Source organism: Acinonyx jubatus, chromosome D4 (assembly GCF_027475565.1).
Source record: "Acinonyx jubatus isolate Ajub_Pintada_27869175 chromosome D4, VMU_Ajub_asm_v1.0, whole genome shotgun sequence".
Lineage (NCBI taxonomy): Eukaryota > Metazoa > Chordata > Mammalia > Carnivora > Felidae > Acinonyx > Acinonyx jubatus.
In genome coordinates this window covers 31,782,405-31,799,307 of record NC_069391.1, presented here as the reverse complement: position 1 = coordinate 31,799,307, position 16,903 = coordinate 31,782,405, and the positions used below count along the sequence as shown (strand labels likewise).

The following is a 16,903-nucleotide window of genomic DNA, read 5'->3' as shown; positions in this document are numbered from 1 at the left end:
GCCTCTCATCTCCACGCCACAGCCACCCCTCCCCTGACACCAATGCAGCCAATCAGCCCTAGCAGTTTAAGGAATTACGATCACTTTCCGTGATTTAGTGATCTGGGGTAAAAGACCTGGTGCCCACAGTCAGGGCACTGTGCATTAGCGTAGCCTGTTCCATTTTCCTAAGTGCCCTGGAGCCTGTCCGGCTTCTCCCCATCACCGGGGCCCCCGCAGCAGGACCTAAGCACACTCCAGCAGGGGCACAGATGCTATGGTATTTCCTGGCCACAGTTTTTGGAAGGCGAGTCTTTCTGGAAAGTCCTTCAACAGCCCTATGCCCTACGCCACCACCTACTTTCTTCTCCTGTAGATTATAGAACATTTCCTAGACCTGCCCTTAGGTGCTCTTAGGTTCCTAAATTACCCCCCCCCCACCCCATTCTTTTCCTCCACATATAAAATCTATTCTTTTACATTTGGCAAGAAACCAATCTGGTCAACCTATAGGAAAAAAAGAAAGACTCAGATCTGTGATTTAGTTTCAGATACAAGTAAGTACCTTTCGCCAAACATCTTTCGCATTCACACTTACATTGCTTTTTATATGTACTGAAAATGTAACTGCTTTGATATTAAGTGTTATGAGTTTGAGACTTCGGGTTCAGTATGCTCGGATGTGAATCCTAGGCCTGCTGCTAATTAGCCGTGTGCCCTTGCTGGTTACATCACCTCCCTTAGCCCCGGTTTCTCTGAAATAAGGGAGAGGTGACTAGAACACTGGTAGCATACCCTCCTCCCACAACCCCATGCCTACCTCTGGCATGGGGGGCGTGGCGGGGGAGACTGTGCACTATAAATCTGCATTCTTGCCCTTACCACAACCACACTTCCTCCAACTGACCCCAGAAATGCTGAGTTACTGAAAGTAATAATTACAGTAATTTATGGAAACTGTTTATCATTGAAGCCTTACTTACCATGCAGCACAATAACAATTATGCAAGCCATTAAGTGTGTCAGATTCATTTTGCCACATATTTTATTTGATTTTTAACACTAACATCTATTCACATAGGCTCAGTCTGTAGCTCACGCAGCATGTGCCTTACAATTAAAAAACTATTAGAGCGAACGGTGCCTAGGAGGGAAAGTCAGGCACCTAAGGGAGAAATTAAAGGAGTAATTTATTTCAAAGAGTTTCAAGTGTAGTCACTTCTCTTATCTCCCTCCCTCCTCACAGGACTGAACACTTGAAGGATGGGAGAGGACTATTTCCTATTTCCAGATTTCTTTGGAAACCACCTCACTGGTGCGGTTTCTTTTTGCACCAGGGCATGAGTAGAATAATGCCAACTAAGAGATTAGTCTTTCTTGGTCAGGTGCCCACCCCTTGGTGCAGTCAACCATGGCTGGGGAATAGAGGCGCTAGGTCACGTGATAAAGAATACACCTACTTGTGTTAGTTTGGGTTCTCTGACCAACAGAGGTGGGATCAGAAATGCTTAGTCAGACTAGTGCTTTAAATCTGTCTTCAGAACTGGAGGAGAAAACTTAAGATAGCCAAGACAGAATTCCTCACAGATGTCTCTTGATGTGTAACACAATTTCCTAGGAATAAAAGCCGAAGTTGGGCATAGTTTGGCTGCTGACAGGTAGTAAACCTAATCCGAGTCAGTGTCCTGTCGACTTCCACTAATTTGAGACTTTATAATTAGGGCTGTAAGTCTGCAGTGAAAACGAAGAGGTCAATAAACTGGAGATTTATCCGCTATGAGAAGTAGGGAAATGTGCTGATAAAAACTTCACATAAACAACCCACGAAGAAGGCAGTATTTGTAATGCCGAGCACCGTCTCTCTGCTGGAGGCGCTTGCCGCGAGCCCAGACACCAGAACTACCCTCTCTTAAAAATCTCACTTTAGCTTGAGCTAATGGCTTCCGGGAGCAAGCCTAAGGAGTGAGAGGAAGAGGACACCCAACCAGATAAGACATTTCCATCTAGCCTAACCGTCAATGTTCACACGCTTCCTAAGGGGACTACACAAGTTCCAATTTTTATTACTTATGAGAGAGAGAGAGAGAGAGAGAGAGAGAGAGAGAGAGAGAATCTTAAGCAGGCTCCATGCTCACTCAGCATAGAGCCCTACATGGGGCTCGATCCCACAACCCTAGGATCATGACCTGAGCCAAAATCAAGAGTTGGACGCTCAACCGACTGAGCCACCCAGGCGCCACTATGAGTTCCGATTTCTAAATAAATGCCGAGATGCTAGGAAGATCTGGACCTTTCAGGTGGATTTCTGCGTACAACTACTCCTCCTTTCAAAATCCAGTATAGTCCTACCCTCTCATTCTCCGCTACCTTCCACTCTCAGTAAATGATCTTGCTTCCTTAGTCATAGTTAAAAACAAGAACTGGACAGGAACCTTCTGCAGTCTTCTGCTGCTGTCACTACCACCATAATCGCTAAACACCCCCTTTCCCCTCTTTCTCACGGGAAAGGAAGAAGGATGCTTCTCATTCCCTCTGTGCTCCTATGGCTCTGCTTGATCAATTAGCCCCTCTGTCTCCTATCTGTTCAATAACCCTTCAATCCATTGATTCCTTCCCACAAGCATTTTTTTTAATTTTTTTTTTTAACGTTTTATTTATTTTTGAGACAGAGATAGAGCATGAATAGGGGAGGGTGAGAGAGAGAGGGAGACACAGAATCTGAAACAGGCTCCAGGCTCTCAGCTGTCAGCACAGAGCCCGACGCGGGGCTCGAACTCACGGACCGCGAGATCATGACCTGAGCCGAAGTCGGACGCTTAACCGACTGAGCCACCCAGGCGCCCCCTTCCCACAAGCATTTAGTCATGATTAGTTCTTGTACCCTAAAGGGGTTAAAAAAGAAAAGAAAAGCTAAAACCTCACTTCATCTTATGTGTCTCTGGATCTGTCCCCCTATTTCTCTTTCCCTTTAGAGGCTGGCTTCTTCCAACAACTTTCATTGTCAAATCTTCATTTCCTCACCAAACGGTACTCTTCGATGCACTACAATACTGCCTTTTTGGGGGGCAAATCTAACGGATCCTTCATCCTTATCTTTGGATTGAGCATTCCTTCCTGCTGAAAGTGCTCCTCCCTCAATTACCATAATACTCCTTTCTGGTTTTCTTTCACTTCTGTGATTCCTCCTCCCCCTTAGTCTTTTACACATGTTCCTTCATCTGTCCTCCCCTTCAGTGTTGCTACTCCTCAGGGTTCCATTTTCAATCCTGTGCTAAGTCATCTCATCTGTTTCAATAAGTTCAGCTATATCCTCATGTGTTCAAGACCCCACCCTTATCTCCCTCTTGAATCCTGGAGCCACGCAAACTCCCTACTGGAATCTCCTCCTTTGTGGCCCACAGGCACCTCAAAATCAATATGCCAAGAAAGAGAACCCAATACCTTTACCACAAGGCTGCTCCTCTACTGAGCTCCCAGCTCAGTTAATAGCTAACCCACTTAGCTGTGCCAGTCAGATTCCTGGCCATCACTCACAGCTCCCTTCCCCCATTTATTAAGATACCGAGTCCTCCTATTCCACTACAAAATATCTCAAGATTCCTGCTTCTGTCTTGCCTTAGTGCTACTGCTGAAATTTATTTAGGCAATTTGTTCATTCAGGAATCAACTTGTTGTCTGTCATCAACTCTTGCCCGGATTACTGAATAGTCTCCTGGATTCTGTTTCTACTCACTCTAATTTATTCTCCAGTTTGCATGAGTGATTTTTAAAAAACAACCTCCTGGGGGCACCTGGGTGGCTCCACCTCTTGATTTTGCTCAGGTCATGATCTCACGTTTCATGAGTTCGAGCCCCGCATCAGACTCTGTTCTGACAGTACAGAACCTGCTTGGGATTCTCTCTCTCTCTCTCTCTCTCTCTCTCTCTCTCTCTCTCTCTCCTTCTCTCTCTGCCCATCCTGTGCGTGTGCTTGTGCGTGCACTTCCTGTCTCTCTCTCTCAAATAATAAGCTTTAAAAAATAAAAAATGAAAACCTTTAAAAACCTCCTGATTCAAACCCTTCATTGACTTCAGAGTTTTGAAGATAATGTCAAATTTCCCTAACGCATCACAGAGATTTCACGAGCTAGCTGCTGCTTGCTTCTCATGGCCTCATCCCTCAGCATCCCGACTCTCACTTATTCAGCCATAGTCTCGTGCTTGGTTCTACCAATGTCCCCCTTCTCCAAGCCCTGTCTCCTTTTCCCTCCAGGATAAGCTTCTCCAGAACTTTAGGGCCTGCCTTAGGCATCCACACCTGTAGATCTTGGATCAAGTACCTCTCTGTTGAACTCTGTCAGAGTCCTTATCATATCATAAAACACAACTGCCTATTACCCTATTGTCTCCTTTCTCTACTCGGGTGTGAGTTCTTTGAGGGCAAGGGCCCAGACTTAGTAAACCTTAAACCACTGGTTTATATGACTTGGTTTGTATTACACAAAGATTGTCATATACAAGACGTGGATAAATATGTAATGAGTTAATAGGCTAAATGGTATCCTTTTGAGTGTAGGTAAAGTAAAAATGACAAATATTTATTAGTACTTTATGCTTCATAACACAACCATCCCCTCTCGTTAATTTTCATAACAATCTCAACAGGTAGGTTGTACCACCAACCATATTTTAAGTGTAAAGAAACAAGAACAGAGAAGTTAAGTGACTTGCTCAAGTCAGGACTCAAATCTAGGCTATATGGTAAGGCTGAGAATCTTCTATCAAACAACCACATCTCTAATGAAACATTTACTAGTGAGTGAGGTAGTTTATTCTGCAATAAATAGAGGATTTCAGATCATCCTCTAACTATGCAATTTTAATCTTTGGACATAAAAAAAGGGGTATTTCAATAAATTTAAAAGAAAAGGTCTAATTTGAATTAATACCTGTGTTGCTTAAAATTTTCAAATATGAAGAAACGTCTCCATTTTTAACCACTATATTTAACATCTCAGAAAGCTCATAAAAATTTAAAATCTATGGTAGTTACAGGTTTATATGTTTATTAATACTATGAATAACTGAGAATGGATTCAGAAAGCTTATCTGTTCTTGGAAAGTTTCATAGCCGTATACCCATAGAAATGCCTAGTCATAGCCATCTTCAAGGTCTTTAAATACCACAAACGAGCAGCAATATTACCAAGTACCTTTAAGATGACCTAGGATTATAATCTACTTTCTTTGACATGCTGACAAACACCAAACAACATTCAGAACTAATTTCTGGAAAAGCAAAAATTTTCTTTTCCCAAGCATTAGGATCATGTAATGCTGCATTTCTATAGGAATATATCATAATTCTCAGTCAATCATACTACACTCTAGAGTGAAAAATAAAACCCCAGCTATCCAAATAACAAAGCATTACTGGCTCAACATAGGATTATTTAAAATATTCAAACAATGGTTTTAAGTTCATTTTTGAGACACAGATCAGTAATTAAAAAAAGGGGGAAAAAGAGAATACTTACAATACATCCCTGAAGTCTCCAAACACATACATATGCCTAAAGCTGTCAATAGCTATGACAGGGCAATCGGCTGGAGTTTTCTGTATGTGCAGAAGAGGATGTCTAAATTTGTCACAGTCAGCATGTAAAAAGTTTATGGTACCTTTATAAGAAATAGAATTTGGAGACAGATTAGAATTTTCTTGATCATATTCTCATAAGATTACAAGTTCATGAAAAGTGACAAATAAATAAATAATGAAATGAAAAATCAATATGCTTTAGAGTATTATAGATCACCAAAACTACAACCTAAATATTACAACATTTTTAAAAGGTAGAATTTTAGTGCTTAGGGCACAGTAGAATTTCCTTAGAAATTATATGAACTCAACCTGAATATAAATGCTATGGTGACCTTTTTTTTTTTTCCTTGAATGGGCAATCACCTACCCATCTGGGTTTTCAGCAAGTTCATGAAATTGACATACAAGCCCTTCTCAAGGGGCCATCTTCATTTCATCAAGGATGCCCTTCCTGTCCCTACTGGTTGACATTTAATGTAATTCAACCCCAAAATACTTACTATGTGACCAGTAAGGGCGTGGCTGTATACAATGCCCTAACTTTATTTTGTTCTGACTTTCTTCTCTAACTACAGAGGGAAAGTAGGTGATAATTTCATACTCTTTTCTGATGGTTTGAAGAAGTCCACAGAGAACTACTCAATTCTCTTTCATTTAGAAATAAATGTTAGACCATGTAAGTCTCGAACTTACATCTCTGGAACTATCCATTAGAAAGGGACCAGAAAAGTATCACGATGCTGGAATAAAGTACATAAAACTAGTGTTGTCCACCCATGACCCCACTTTTCATGCTATTTTAGGGAGCTAATAGAGTCGTGGTTTAAAAAAAAAAAAAAAGCCACCGCTTCATATTAGCTCCACTAATGCCTCCCACCCCCATGTTTACATGTAAATTCAGGGGGTAAGTAGAGTTAACATTACTTATTAAACTCTTAACCCAAATACGTTTACATTGATATGAATGTAATGGGGGAGGGGAGGGATAGAAGAAAGGCTGAAAATAAACACCTTAATCTGTCTACCTTTTTCACTTATTAATTGTCGGGCTACTTCATTCTGGAATATTTCTAAACTTTCCGTATCTTCTTTCATGTGGAAGAGTATGAGAAAAGGCAGTCCTTCTTCTGTCAATTCCTGTATACAGAAGTATTCAAGAAGAATGATCAGGCCTCTCCATTGTTCTAGGTAGGAACAATTTGAACCCAACCCAAGTAACACGTGTAATAGCTGCAACTTCCCAGGAAAAGAGGGTCCAGTGGTGTAAAGAAACATTAGCCTCGATGGAGGAAGGAAGCCTTCTGCCTTCTACCTGAAGTTCCCAGGCACTCAGAGGACAAACATGCCCTGCTCTAGTGCTGGAACTCATCTGACTTAAAGTAACCACTGGGCTGGTCTATCAGTTCCCTTTGGCTGAAACCAGGACATTTTAAAAATGAGTCGACCAAAGGAGGAACTATGCTGGTTCTTCAACAAGATGTGGACTTTAGGGTGGGGGAAACAGGATTAGTATTTTCAGTCTTCAAAAATAACACTGAAAAACTAAGTGGGTATACCAGCAACAAATCTAATTGGCAAACACACATTTATTTTAAGGTCTGTTGCAAAATCCACTCCACTCACAAGAGAACGACCCTAAGCTGAAAAGTGTTTGATTCAGAGCAAAAGACAAAAACCCCCACAAGACAGCCAGTTTTCAATACACAATGTATCGACATTATTAACACCGCTATGTATGTGTATGTTTTGTACCTTGTATACGCACGTACGCAAAAACGCCTTGAAAATTACTGAGTGCTTGAAGAACGTTTATTATTGAGAATAATCAAGAGAAATGTGATAAGTAGACAGCATATTTTCATCATTTATTCTGACAAATGCTAAGTTTGGACTGATAAGTCCAGAAAGGGCCTCATAATAAAATTATTATAATAAAATTATTTCTATCAACTATCCTTTTGCGTGTCTCACTGTCATTTAGAAACTGCAACAGTAGAAAACACAAACATCCTTTATCCTAAAACAGTGAAACTGGAACCTATCTTCCAGGACAAGAGCTTGCTCGTGGTTTCTATTTCCGTGTTTAAGCCTGTTACACTTGTACACAGAATAATTAAGCTTCCTGTCACATTTACCTTTATATTTAAAAACATTTTTTTTAATGTTTATTTATTTTTGAGACAGAGACAGAACACGAGCTGGGGAGGAAAAGAGAGACAGGGAGACACAAATTCTGAAGCAGGCTCCAGGCTCTGAGCTGTCACCACAGAGCCAGACATGGGGCTCGAACTCACAGACTGCGAGATTGTGACCTGAGCCAAAGTCACTCAACTGCCTGAGCCACCCAGAAGCCCTATGTTTACCTTTTAAAAATTGAGATGTAATTCACATACCATAAAAGTTCATCATTTTAAAGTGTACAATTTGGTAGGTTTTATTTTATTACAAGGTTTTCAAACATCGACAGTACCTGATTCCAGAACGTTTGCATCGCTCCAAGAAGAAACTCCACGCTCAATCACTGGCAGTCCCTGTCTACTTCTCTTGCCCCCCAGCCCCTGGCCCCGGGCACTGCAGTGATCTTTCAGCAAGCTGATTTACAATTTCTTCCTCACTTTTTATCTCTTTAGCTCACATTCTTTTCGTCCTCTTTCTTTCTTTCTTTTCTTTCTTTCTTTTTCTTTCTCTCTCTCTCTCTCTCTCTCTCTCTTTCTTTCTTTCTTTCCCCAACCCATTCATTGCTTCTACTACTCCCACAGTTCCATCTTTGGACTTCTCTGCTCTAGCCTGGCCACTTCAACTAGTTCAACAACCTCAAGCACCACTATATTTGGTCCCTTTTATTTCCAAGCCCAGTTCCAGTCCTCCATCCAAGTCTGGATTCCCACCCACCTCTTTATTATCTACACTGTAAAGTCTAACCAGTGCCCTCAACACTCAACATTAACGCACAGGTCCCTCCTCTTACTTCACCATTTCCGTGGGCCCTTCTATTTCTCTTTTAGCCCTTTTGTTACAGAACTGAAAAGCCTCTTCTAGAAAGTCATCCTGGATTTCTACTCCATTTCCGCCAAAGGTAGAAATGAACACTGTCCTCTGAATTCCCAGAACATCTCCCAGTGCCCCTCATGCGGCATGCGGCATGTCTTTAACGTTACATTAGCTGTACGTGCTAGCTCCTGGACTGAAAACATCTTAAAAACAGAGACTCTCATTTTGCTTTTCTTTTGCTCACAGATTACTGTACACAGTAACGTGCGATCAGCCTATGACTGCATAAATGAAGACACATGTTGTTGAATAAGTACTAGTGAAATAAGACTCAGCGGTCACCTTTTAGAAAAGTTAAGAGCGAAGAGGTTAAAAGTAAAAACAAATATAACATGCGGCTTTGTAACACTAAGCAAGAGGTGGATGTACCAACGACCATGAGGAGAGAAATAATGAATAGACAAGCAGTTTGAATACATCCATATCACTTAGGTTGCTATGCCAATTTACATACATTAACATAGTAGCCGGTAGTTTATGCTGCCTAGGCTTCCCTGTTCACCTGTGTCCCCACAAACACATTCTTTATGAAATAGGTATCAAAAGATTCAGGAGAGGGATATCAAGACAACCAGCTTTAGAGGCTAACAAATCTTTCCTCATAGTTTAAATAATTTGGGGTGGTTGGTTACAACATGTAATAAAAATCTAAAGACTTTTAAATGTGTCAACTACTGTGGAGGTGGGGAAAGGAACCCCTATTTGTTGTTTAAGGTTTTCCAGGTCTACACCTTTCAACTCTTTTGGAAACAATTCCTACAAGAACAACGAGAGCAGGTGAATAATCGGGACAAGTTACTAACTCTTTCTAAGCCTCTGAGGAGTAAATAAACTAATGCAATAAAAAATTGTATTCAGCTAAACAAACCCGAAGCCTAGAGAACTGAGGAAAGTAGCAGAGGTGCTCATAGGATAAACTAGGAAAGAGCGCGAGCGAGCTTTACTGAACGTCACTTCCCTGGGGCAGGTATTGTCCGAGGCTGCTTCTGTGCCACCACTGCAGAGCTGAAGCACTTGGGACAAGACAGCGTACAAACTGCAAAGCCTAAAATATTTACCAGCTGAGCCTTTACAGAATTGCCAATCTCTAAGTGGTGGTTGTATGGGTGTGTTCACACTTGATAATTTGAGCTGTATATTTAAAATCTGACCTGTACAATTCTAATTCTTTAACATGCAATGCACAGCTCTCTATGTACGTCACACACCTAGGCCTTTGTTATTTGCTCCTCCAATCTTAGGCTTTTGTGTTTTGTTTCTGTGAGAGTTATAAGACTTTAGATGGACTTAGATCAGAAGCATGGGATCACTGAGGTCAGTTACATGATAACTGATAACCGCTGTCATGACTATGATGAAAGAGGACACAAGTTCATTCTTTTAGGGTAGACAGGAATCAGAAAAACCTTTTTATGGCAAAGGATTACTCACTGTATATAATTAATTGTAACCGAAATCTACAGCGCACTGCTTCTAAAGGCACCCCCTTAACCAAGAGGGAGTATCAGAATCACCTGAGAGGCCATGGTCAAACTTATTTTCAAGGCTGTAGTCAACCATTGCTATGGCAGGAAATGCAACAGAGGGGTTCTGGGACAGTAAAGGCAAAGAACCACTGGCCTCTTTTTGGAAATGGCTACGATATAGTTCTGTTCACTGTACGATTTTTTACAATTGGTAAGTCTGTAGTAAAACAGGAAGATGTCTGTAGTAAAACAGGAAGATGTCTGGAGGAACCTTGGCTCTTGCAGAAATCTGAATTCAAGATAACACACATTAGAAAGCCATACCTCTCCATTTTCAAACGTTATTTCTCGAACAAGAGGAACGCATTTATCTTGAATCCAATTGTAAGTCCCATCGAAATTTGTCATAGATCCCAAGTAGACCATATCTGGAGCAGAATGCTGTTACAAAAGCAGGGGGAAAAAATTAAATGAATCTAACCTGTGTTAGTAAAAATGCACTCTCTAAGCCATCTATGACCCAGAAAATCTACAGGGTATACAAAAAAGAAAAACAAAACAAAACAAAAACCCCAAAAACGAAAAATCATGAAACTTCCAAGGAAGAGAGCTGTGTAAAAAGCTGGTAAGTCTGTATTTATCAGAGACCTAATTACCCAACCTGTGATGTCTAAGCCTTCTGCTTTTCCTCCGATTTGAGTCAATTAACTATTTATTTTTACCAATGGCAGGCAGGCATTGTGAAAAAGAATCGCCCAAATAAAAATTTAGCTATCCCTTAGAGTTGAAAATGTTAGAAGAAAATGTGGAAACTTCCAGGAAAAAGGCCTTAAGAAATACAAGATACTATATAAATCTAAGGCATAGCTATTTCTAATATTACCTACAATATCTCTTTCCACATTCACTCAAAATCCATATTTATGAAGTGTTTAAAATAAAATGATGACAAAAACAATAGCTACCATTAACTGAGTAAACTTACTGTGTCAAATCACTGTTTGTTGTAAGCACCTTATATGTGTTGACTCATTTAATCCTTGAAACATCCCCCAAAGGCAAGGACTATTATTATCATGGCTATTTTTATTAATGAACAAACTGAAGGTCAGAGAAGCTAAGGAACTTTCCCAGAGTTATACACCTAGGAAGGTGGCAGATTTGACACGTTAAACCTGAATCTCATTCCAGAGCCTGTGAGCTTAACAACCAAAATACACAGTGAGACACTGCACTGGATCCTGATAACCTAGAGATGGTCACACTATGGAACCTACTATTAATGAAATAACAGGCAAATACTTCTCTGAATTTGGAAGAGGAAATGATCTTTCTAAGCAAAAATTTCATTCATATGACTACATGAAAATTAAAAACTTCACTGTACCAAGACACTACAAACAGCATTAAAATAAAAACCATGAACCAAAAAAATACCAACAATTTTCTATTTGCACGTGTGTGAAAACGGCAGTGACATACTGGCAAGTCAAACGAGAGGACACGAGATGACACAGACTGTGATTTTTGCCTCTTGGTTGTGGTTACCATCATCTGGACTTAAGCAGCTACTTCTAAGTTTAGACACTTAACTTCTGAGCCAAGGGCTAAGAGCCACCTAGCCGCTCCTTATTATCTGGCAAGTATCAGGTTAATTTACACCCCAGAAGACCTAGGAGCTTGCTTGGCTGGTCTGACTCAGGTAGGAGTGGTGCTCACAGACCACTGAAACATTGTTTTGCATTTGGGTCTTAAAACGAATGCAAAACAGAGAGGTAGATCTGGCCTGGGGATAGGAGAGCTCTAGTCTCAGCTCGGCTACTAAATCCCTATCTGACTTTCAGCCTATATGTCCCCATCTTTAAAAAGTTTGGATTAATAGAAGAAGATGCCTTAAGGTTCCTTTTATACTCAAAGTCTGTGATTCTGTGAATTAAAAAATATGAATTATAGATTACAAAAAATATAGATCATACTATACATTTAAATTACACTTAAAATTATACACACTAAGAAATAGCAACTTACCCCTGGTGGTTTGTAGATTATGTTGTCTCCACTATATCTTTCTGGTTTTGAAACAGCTCTGATAGGAAGAGAGAAGTAGCGATACTCAAGAAAAATAATAGCAGTAATATACTTGAATGAAAGAGAATTGGCTAGCTGTTTTGCCATGTATTATAATGACTTGAAATATATACTTGTCCATCATCTTTCCTACTTATAAGACTGTGCAATACCAACAAAACCATATATTTAAAGGAAAACTTTAATGCAAGGCACATTTTTTTAAAGGAAAATTTTAGTTAGCTGTTTTTGTGACTCAATATTTTATAAATTTAGAATGGCAGTTTTAGCACTAAAAAGCTATTTTTGACACCAGCCTGTTTCCAGTAACTTGGGGTCAAGGTCATTGATGTGGTCACATAGATCAATCAATCACAAAAACACATTATTTGCTTGCAAGTCAGATAATCATAAATTCTCTTTTTACTTTTTAAAACCAAAACTTATCAAAAAAAAAAAGTAGATGAACTGAAATAACCTAGTTATTTAGTTCCACGACAACCAAATTCTTTTATGTGTTCACTGTTTTTTTCCTATGCCTTGTACAGTATATACTCTGGCACATAAAATGTGTCCATCAATATTTGGTGACTGAATTGTATAACAAATTCCAAGTCAAATGGGTAACTTTTTTTCTAAATTATATTTGGATTACTTGAACAGATTTATCTCCATTTTCTAACTAGAGTAGTACAGGAGAGACGTGCAAGGGATGCTAGCTGAGACTGATGCCAGGGGAACAGAAAGGAAGAACACACTTCACTCACTCACTCGTTCGTTCATTCATTCATTCATTCATTCATTCATTCCCTATTCACTATGTGCTTCCTTTGTATCAGGTATGGTCTTGGCACTGGGTACACAGCAGTGAACAAAACTGACAGTGCCTGTGCTCTTGCGAAGCTTACGTTTTGGTAGAAAGAGAGACAAGCAAATAGATACATTTATTTTGGGTGATTGAAACCAAAAAAAAAAAAAAAGTGCTCTGAAGAAAACTAGGTGGATAAAGGCTAATAAGCTGGATGACAGCAGTGTTATTTTATTTTTTAATGTTTATTTATTTTGAGAGAGCGAGCGAGCACACCCAAGCAGGTAACGGTAGAGAGAGAAAGAGATAGAGAGATAGAGATAGAGAGAGAGAGAGAATCCCAAGCAGGCTCTGCATGGTCAGTGTAGAGCCCTCCAAGGGGCTCGAACCCATGAACCGTGAGATGGTGACCTGAGCCGAAATCAAGAGTTGGACGCTTAGCCAACTGAGCAACCCAGGCTTCCTGGCAGTGTTCTTTTATATAAAGTTGTCAGGAAAGCTCTGGGGAGCTGGTGTCTAGGAGAACAGGAAGGGCGAGGGCTCTGCTGCCTTCAGTGTGCCCGCAGTGTGTGAGGACGCAAGCAAGCAGCCAGTACAGCTGGAAAGCAGTCATGCGAAAAGCAAGGCAGGGAGGAGTTCCTTTGTTATTTACTCCTACATTGATCTCCAAAAATCACTGATAGTGTTTACAACAAAACACACACACAAAATCTACAGAAGCATTAAAACAAGGATGAAGGTCACAAAATGGAAAGGACACACTGTGCCAGAAACCTGGGCTCTACTCAAGATAGGCACCAAGATTAAGTCTAACAGTTATTGGCCAAGGAAAAGAGAAATAGTACTCCAAAAAGTCAAAGTATGGTGGAGAACACCCCCAATGAAAAGAAAGGGGAAGAACTACTGAATGATTCCATTGAGAGAGAAAGAAAAAAAATAGGAAAGAGAAATCAGAATGATAAGGAGCAAACCAGGGGGATTCAAGGTAACACAGTGCAGACATAGCAGAAAAAAAACAGAGTAGTTGAGTGTCACATCCTTCAGAGAAACTGAAGAGGATTAAAGGTTGAAAAAAAGCCCACTGGACTTGGGAATTAAGAAGCATTTTGTGACTGTGTGGAGGGAAGTTTCACGAGAGTAATGAAGGTAAAGTCGGCTTCCAAAAGAGTAAGGATTTTTCACTGGTTAGATTTTAAGAAATTCAAGGTAGCCTAACATAAACTAGTCTTTGAAAACATTTGGGAATGAAAAGAAAGAGACAGGATTATAGCTCAAGGTCTGGAAAGAGAGAATCATGTTTTTTGGAAAAAGAAAGTAGTTCATGAAAAGGGTCAGGGTGAAAACATGAGAAAGCAAGGACAACTGATGGATGAAAGCCACAGAGGTTCCTGAAGGGATGGTTACAAAGACACAAGTAAAGAAGTTAACCTTGGGAAGGAGGACTCTTCCTCTGGGACAGGGAAGGGAGAAGAAAAGGTGGTGGAGAACCTGAGATTAACCAAGACAACAAAACCCAGTCTTCTTAATGAGAAAGACTGGGAGTTGTTTCAGTTTGGAAACCCCACAAGTTAGCGTTTTGTGTTAGTAAATGAGCACGAGAGGTAGTCGTTAACTTGTCCATTCTTTTCTGCTCACCCATATTCTGAAGCAGAAGATGGTACAGAAAGAAGAATAAACAGAACTCTTAGAGGTCAGACAGGTGTAAGGAAAACTGGTTGGTGACTTTATGGGAACTGAGATCATCTCCGGAGAGTTCATCTTCAGAAAATGACCACACACAACAAGAATCTAACATGGCAGCCAAGCTGACCCACTGACACACTCTCCATTAAGATACTTACCCAAATGCAGAAAGAAAGGCACAATCGTCGTGCAAAATATTTGCTACTCTTTCAAAAACTCTATAGTTTTCTGAATCCTTTTGCTCAAAATATCCAATGATATTTCTTTTGCTGCGCTGTAAAATAAAGTATGTGATTATTTTGCAAACATATATAGTGCTATAAACATATTATTTCATTCACCCAGCTGTTTTTCAATTACGTATAAACGGAGTAGGACTATAAATGCATATTTTGATTTTAACACCTAGTCCAAAACTATTGAAGATGACATGAAGGTTGAAAACAATCTTAACTGCCATCTAATGTAATCGTAAACATTTCCTTCTAGCAGCTCATTTTAACTAATCAGTGATAATCTATTCCTAAACAGGGTGACTATTCTTAAAATAGGACACCGGTTCACAACGTATTACAGTTGGTAGAGTCTTCTTCATGGGTCTGTCATATTCCTACAAATTTAGGCACAGCCACGCGCAAGATCCTGTCCACCCTTTATCCAGGCCATTTCTCAGGCTTGCATTTGCAGCAAGCAACACGGGAGCGTGAGGTAATGTCTCCCTCCGGGACAAGCAGCAGGCTTACTGCTGGCTCTGAAACAGGAGTTCTCCTGCAACAGAACCCACAGCATGTGCAGGCACCGGTCTGGACCCTCCCTGTCCCCTCCACAGGACTTGGAGGGCAAGGACACAAATGCAAACCTGGTCCCATTGTTTGCTGGGATGTGAGCAATAATGTCCTTTGTCTCTGACACAGGGGCCTTGTGTTTTCTGAAAGCATCCATGAAAGGGTAACTAACTGCCTAGCTCACTAGCACGTAAAAGTCAAACCTCAAAACCGACCCTGACAGCCCAAAGCCCCAACTCATTTTTTTTTTTTTAACGCTACTTAGTATATAATGGAAAGGGTTTTTATTAAGGGAAGGCTATTTTAGATGACACTAAGTTATACAAAGAACCGACACAGAAGTAATTAAAGCAGATAGCCTGAGGGTCTCCACTAAGGAAAATCTGGAAACTCTGGTTGCATATACCCGTATACCTGAGGTTAACTTCTAGGTTTCATAACCCAGGCTACTCTTTGCCCTCAATTAATTTAAATTAGTACAGCTCTACTGGATGCTATATATTTTATCCAGAGGCTCAGTAAAACATTAGCATTTCCCTCTAGAATTGATTCAAGGAAAATTCAACTCGCTAAGTATGTATATGTCAAATTCACTGCAATAAAATATAAGAAAATGTTCAGGTTCTTTGATTGCATAAGAATCTGTTTACATCAACTAAACAGGCAATGTTCATTTGATCCAGTAAAAGTTAACAACTTACATCAAGAGTGGTGATTTCTGCTAAGTCATGAAGTTCTTGAACGGGGTCGCTTTTTTGTTGCCTGATGTAATCTGCAAGTGCTTTCACTGATCGCTGACCCCTGTATTCTCTCTTCATCATCATCCCATTACGAAATAATTTGAGGGTTGGGTATTTGCTTATCCTGTATCTCTGGGCTATATCAGCTAAAAGAATGAAAAAAAAAATTAACTTCACCTTCGTACTTGGTCTGGGTAAGCGCATTAGCCCAACAGTCAAAAACCTTAAAATTATTGGGACGCCTGGGTGGCGCAGTCGGTTAAGCGTCCGACTTCAGCCAGGTCACAATCTCGCGGTCCGTGGGTTCGAGCCCCGCGTCAGGCTCTGGGCTGACGGCTCGGAGCCTGGAGGCTGTTTCCGATTCTGTGTCTCCCTCTGTCTCTCTGCCCCTCCCCCGTTCATGCTCTGTCTCTCTCTGTCCCAAAAATAAATAAAAAAAAAAAAACGTTGAAAAAAAAAAACCTTAAAATTATTTAGTGAGAATATTTTGGTTCATATAATTATTTTTCAGTGTTAGAGAAAAAAATTAATCATGGCAAATTTATATTGATTAAGAGCCAGGCTCTGGACATATATTGCCTGTTTTAAATCCCAAATCTGCTATTTATTGGTTGTATGAATTTGTAAGTTGTATCAACTCTCCATGCCTTAGTTTCTCATCTGTTACGTAAGGATAATAATTTCTACCACATAGGGTAGTTTTAAGGGTTAAATGAGATAATACAAATGCATGACACTAAACT

General features: G+C 40.2%; 1 protein-coding gene across 1 annotated transcript in view; it reads right to left on the bottom strand.

Moving 5' to 3' along the window:
• ERP44 (endoplasmic reticulum protein 44) overlaps positions 1-16,903 on the bottom strand; it is a 93,944-nt gene that overhangs the window by 14,125 nt on the left and 62,916 nt on the right. Inside the window, exons 5-10 of the mRNA XM_015068972.3 lie at positions 16,122-16,306; positions 14,794-14,909; positions 12,106-12,163; positions 10,402-10,518; positions 6,586-6,697; positions 5,496-5,637 (exon numbers count right to left, since the gene is read on the bottom strand). Of these exons, the coding sequence (XP_014924458.2) occupies positions 5,496-5,637; positions 6,586-6,697; positions 10,402-10,518; positions 12,106-12,163; positions 14,794-14,909; positions 16,122-16,306 (730 nt within the window). The remainder of the gene's footprint in view (positions 1-5,495; positions 5,638-6,585; positions 6,698-10,401; positions 10,519-12,105; positions 12,164-14,793; positions 14,910-16,121; positions 16,307-16,903) is intronic.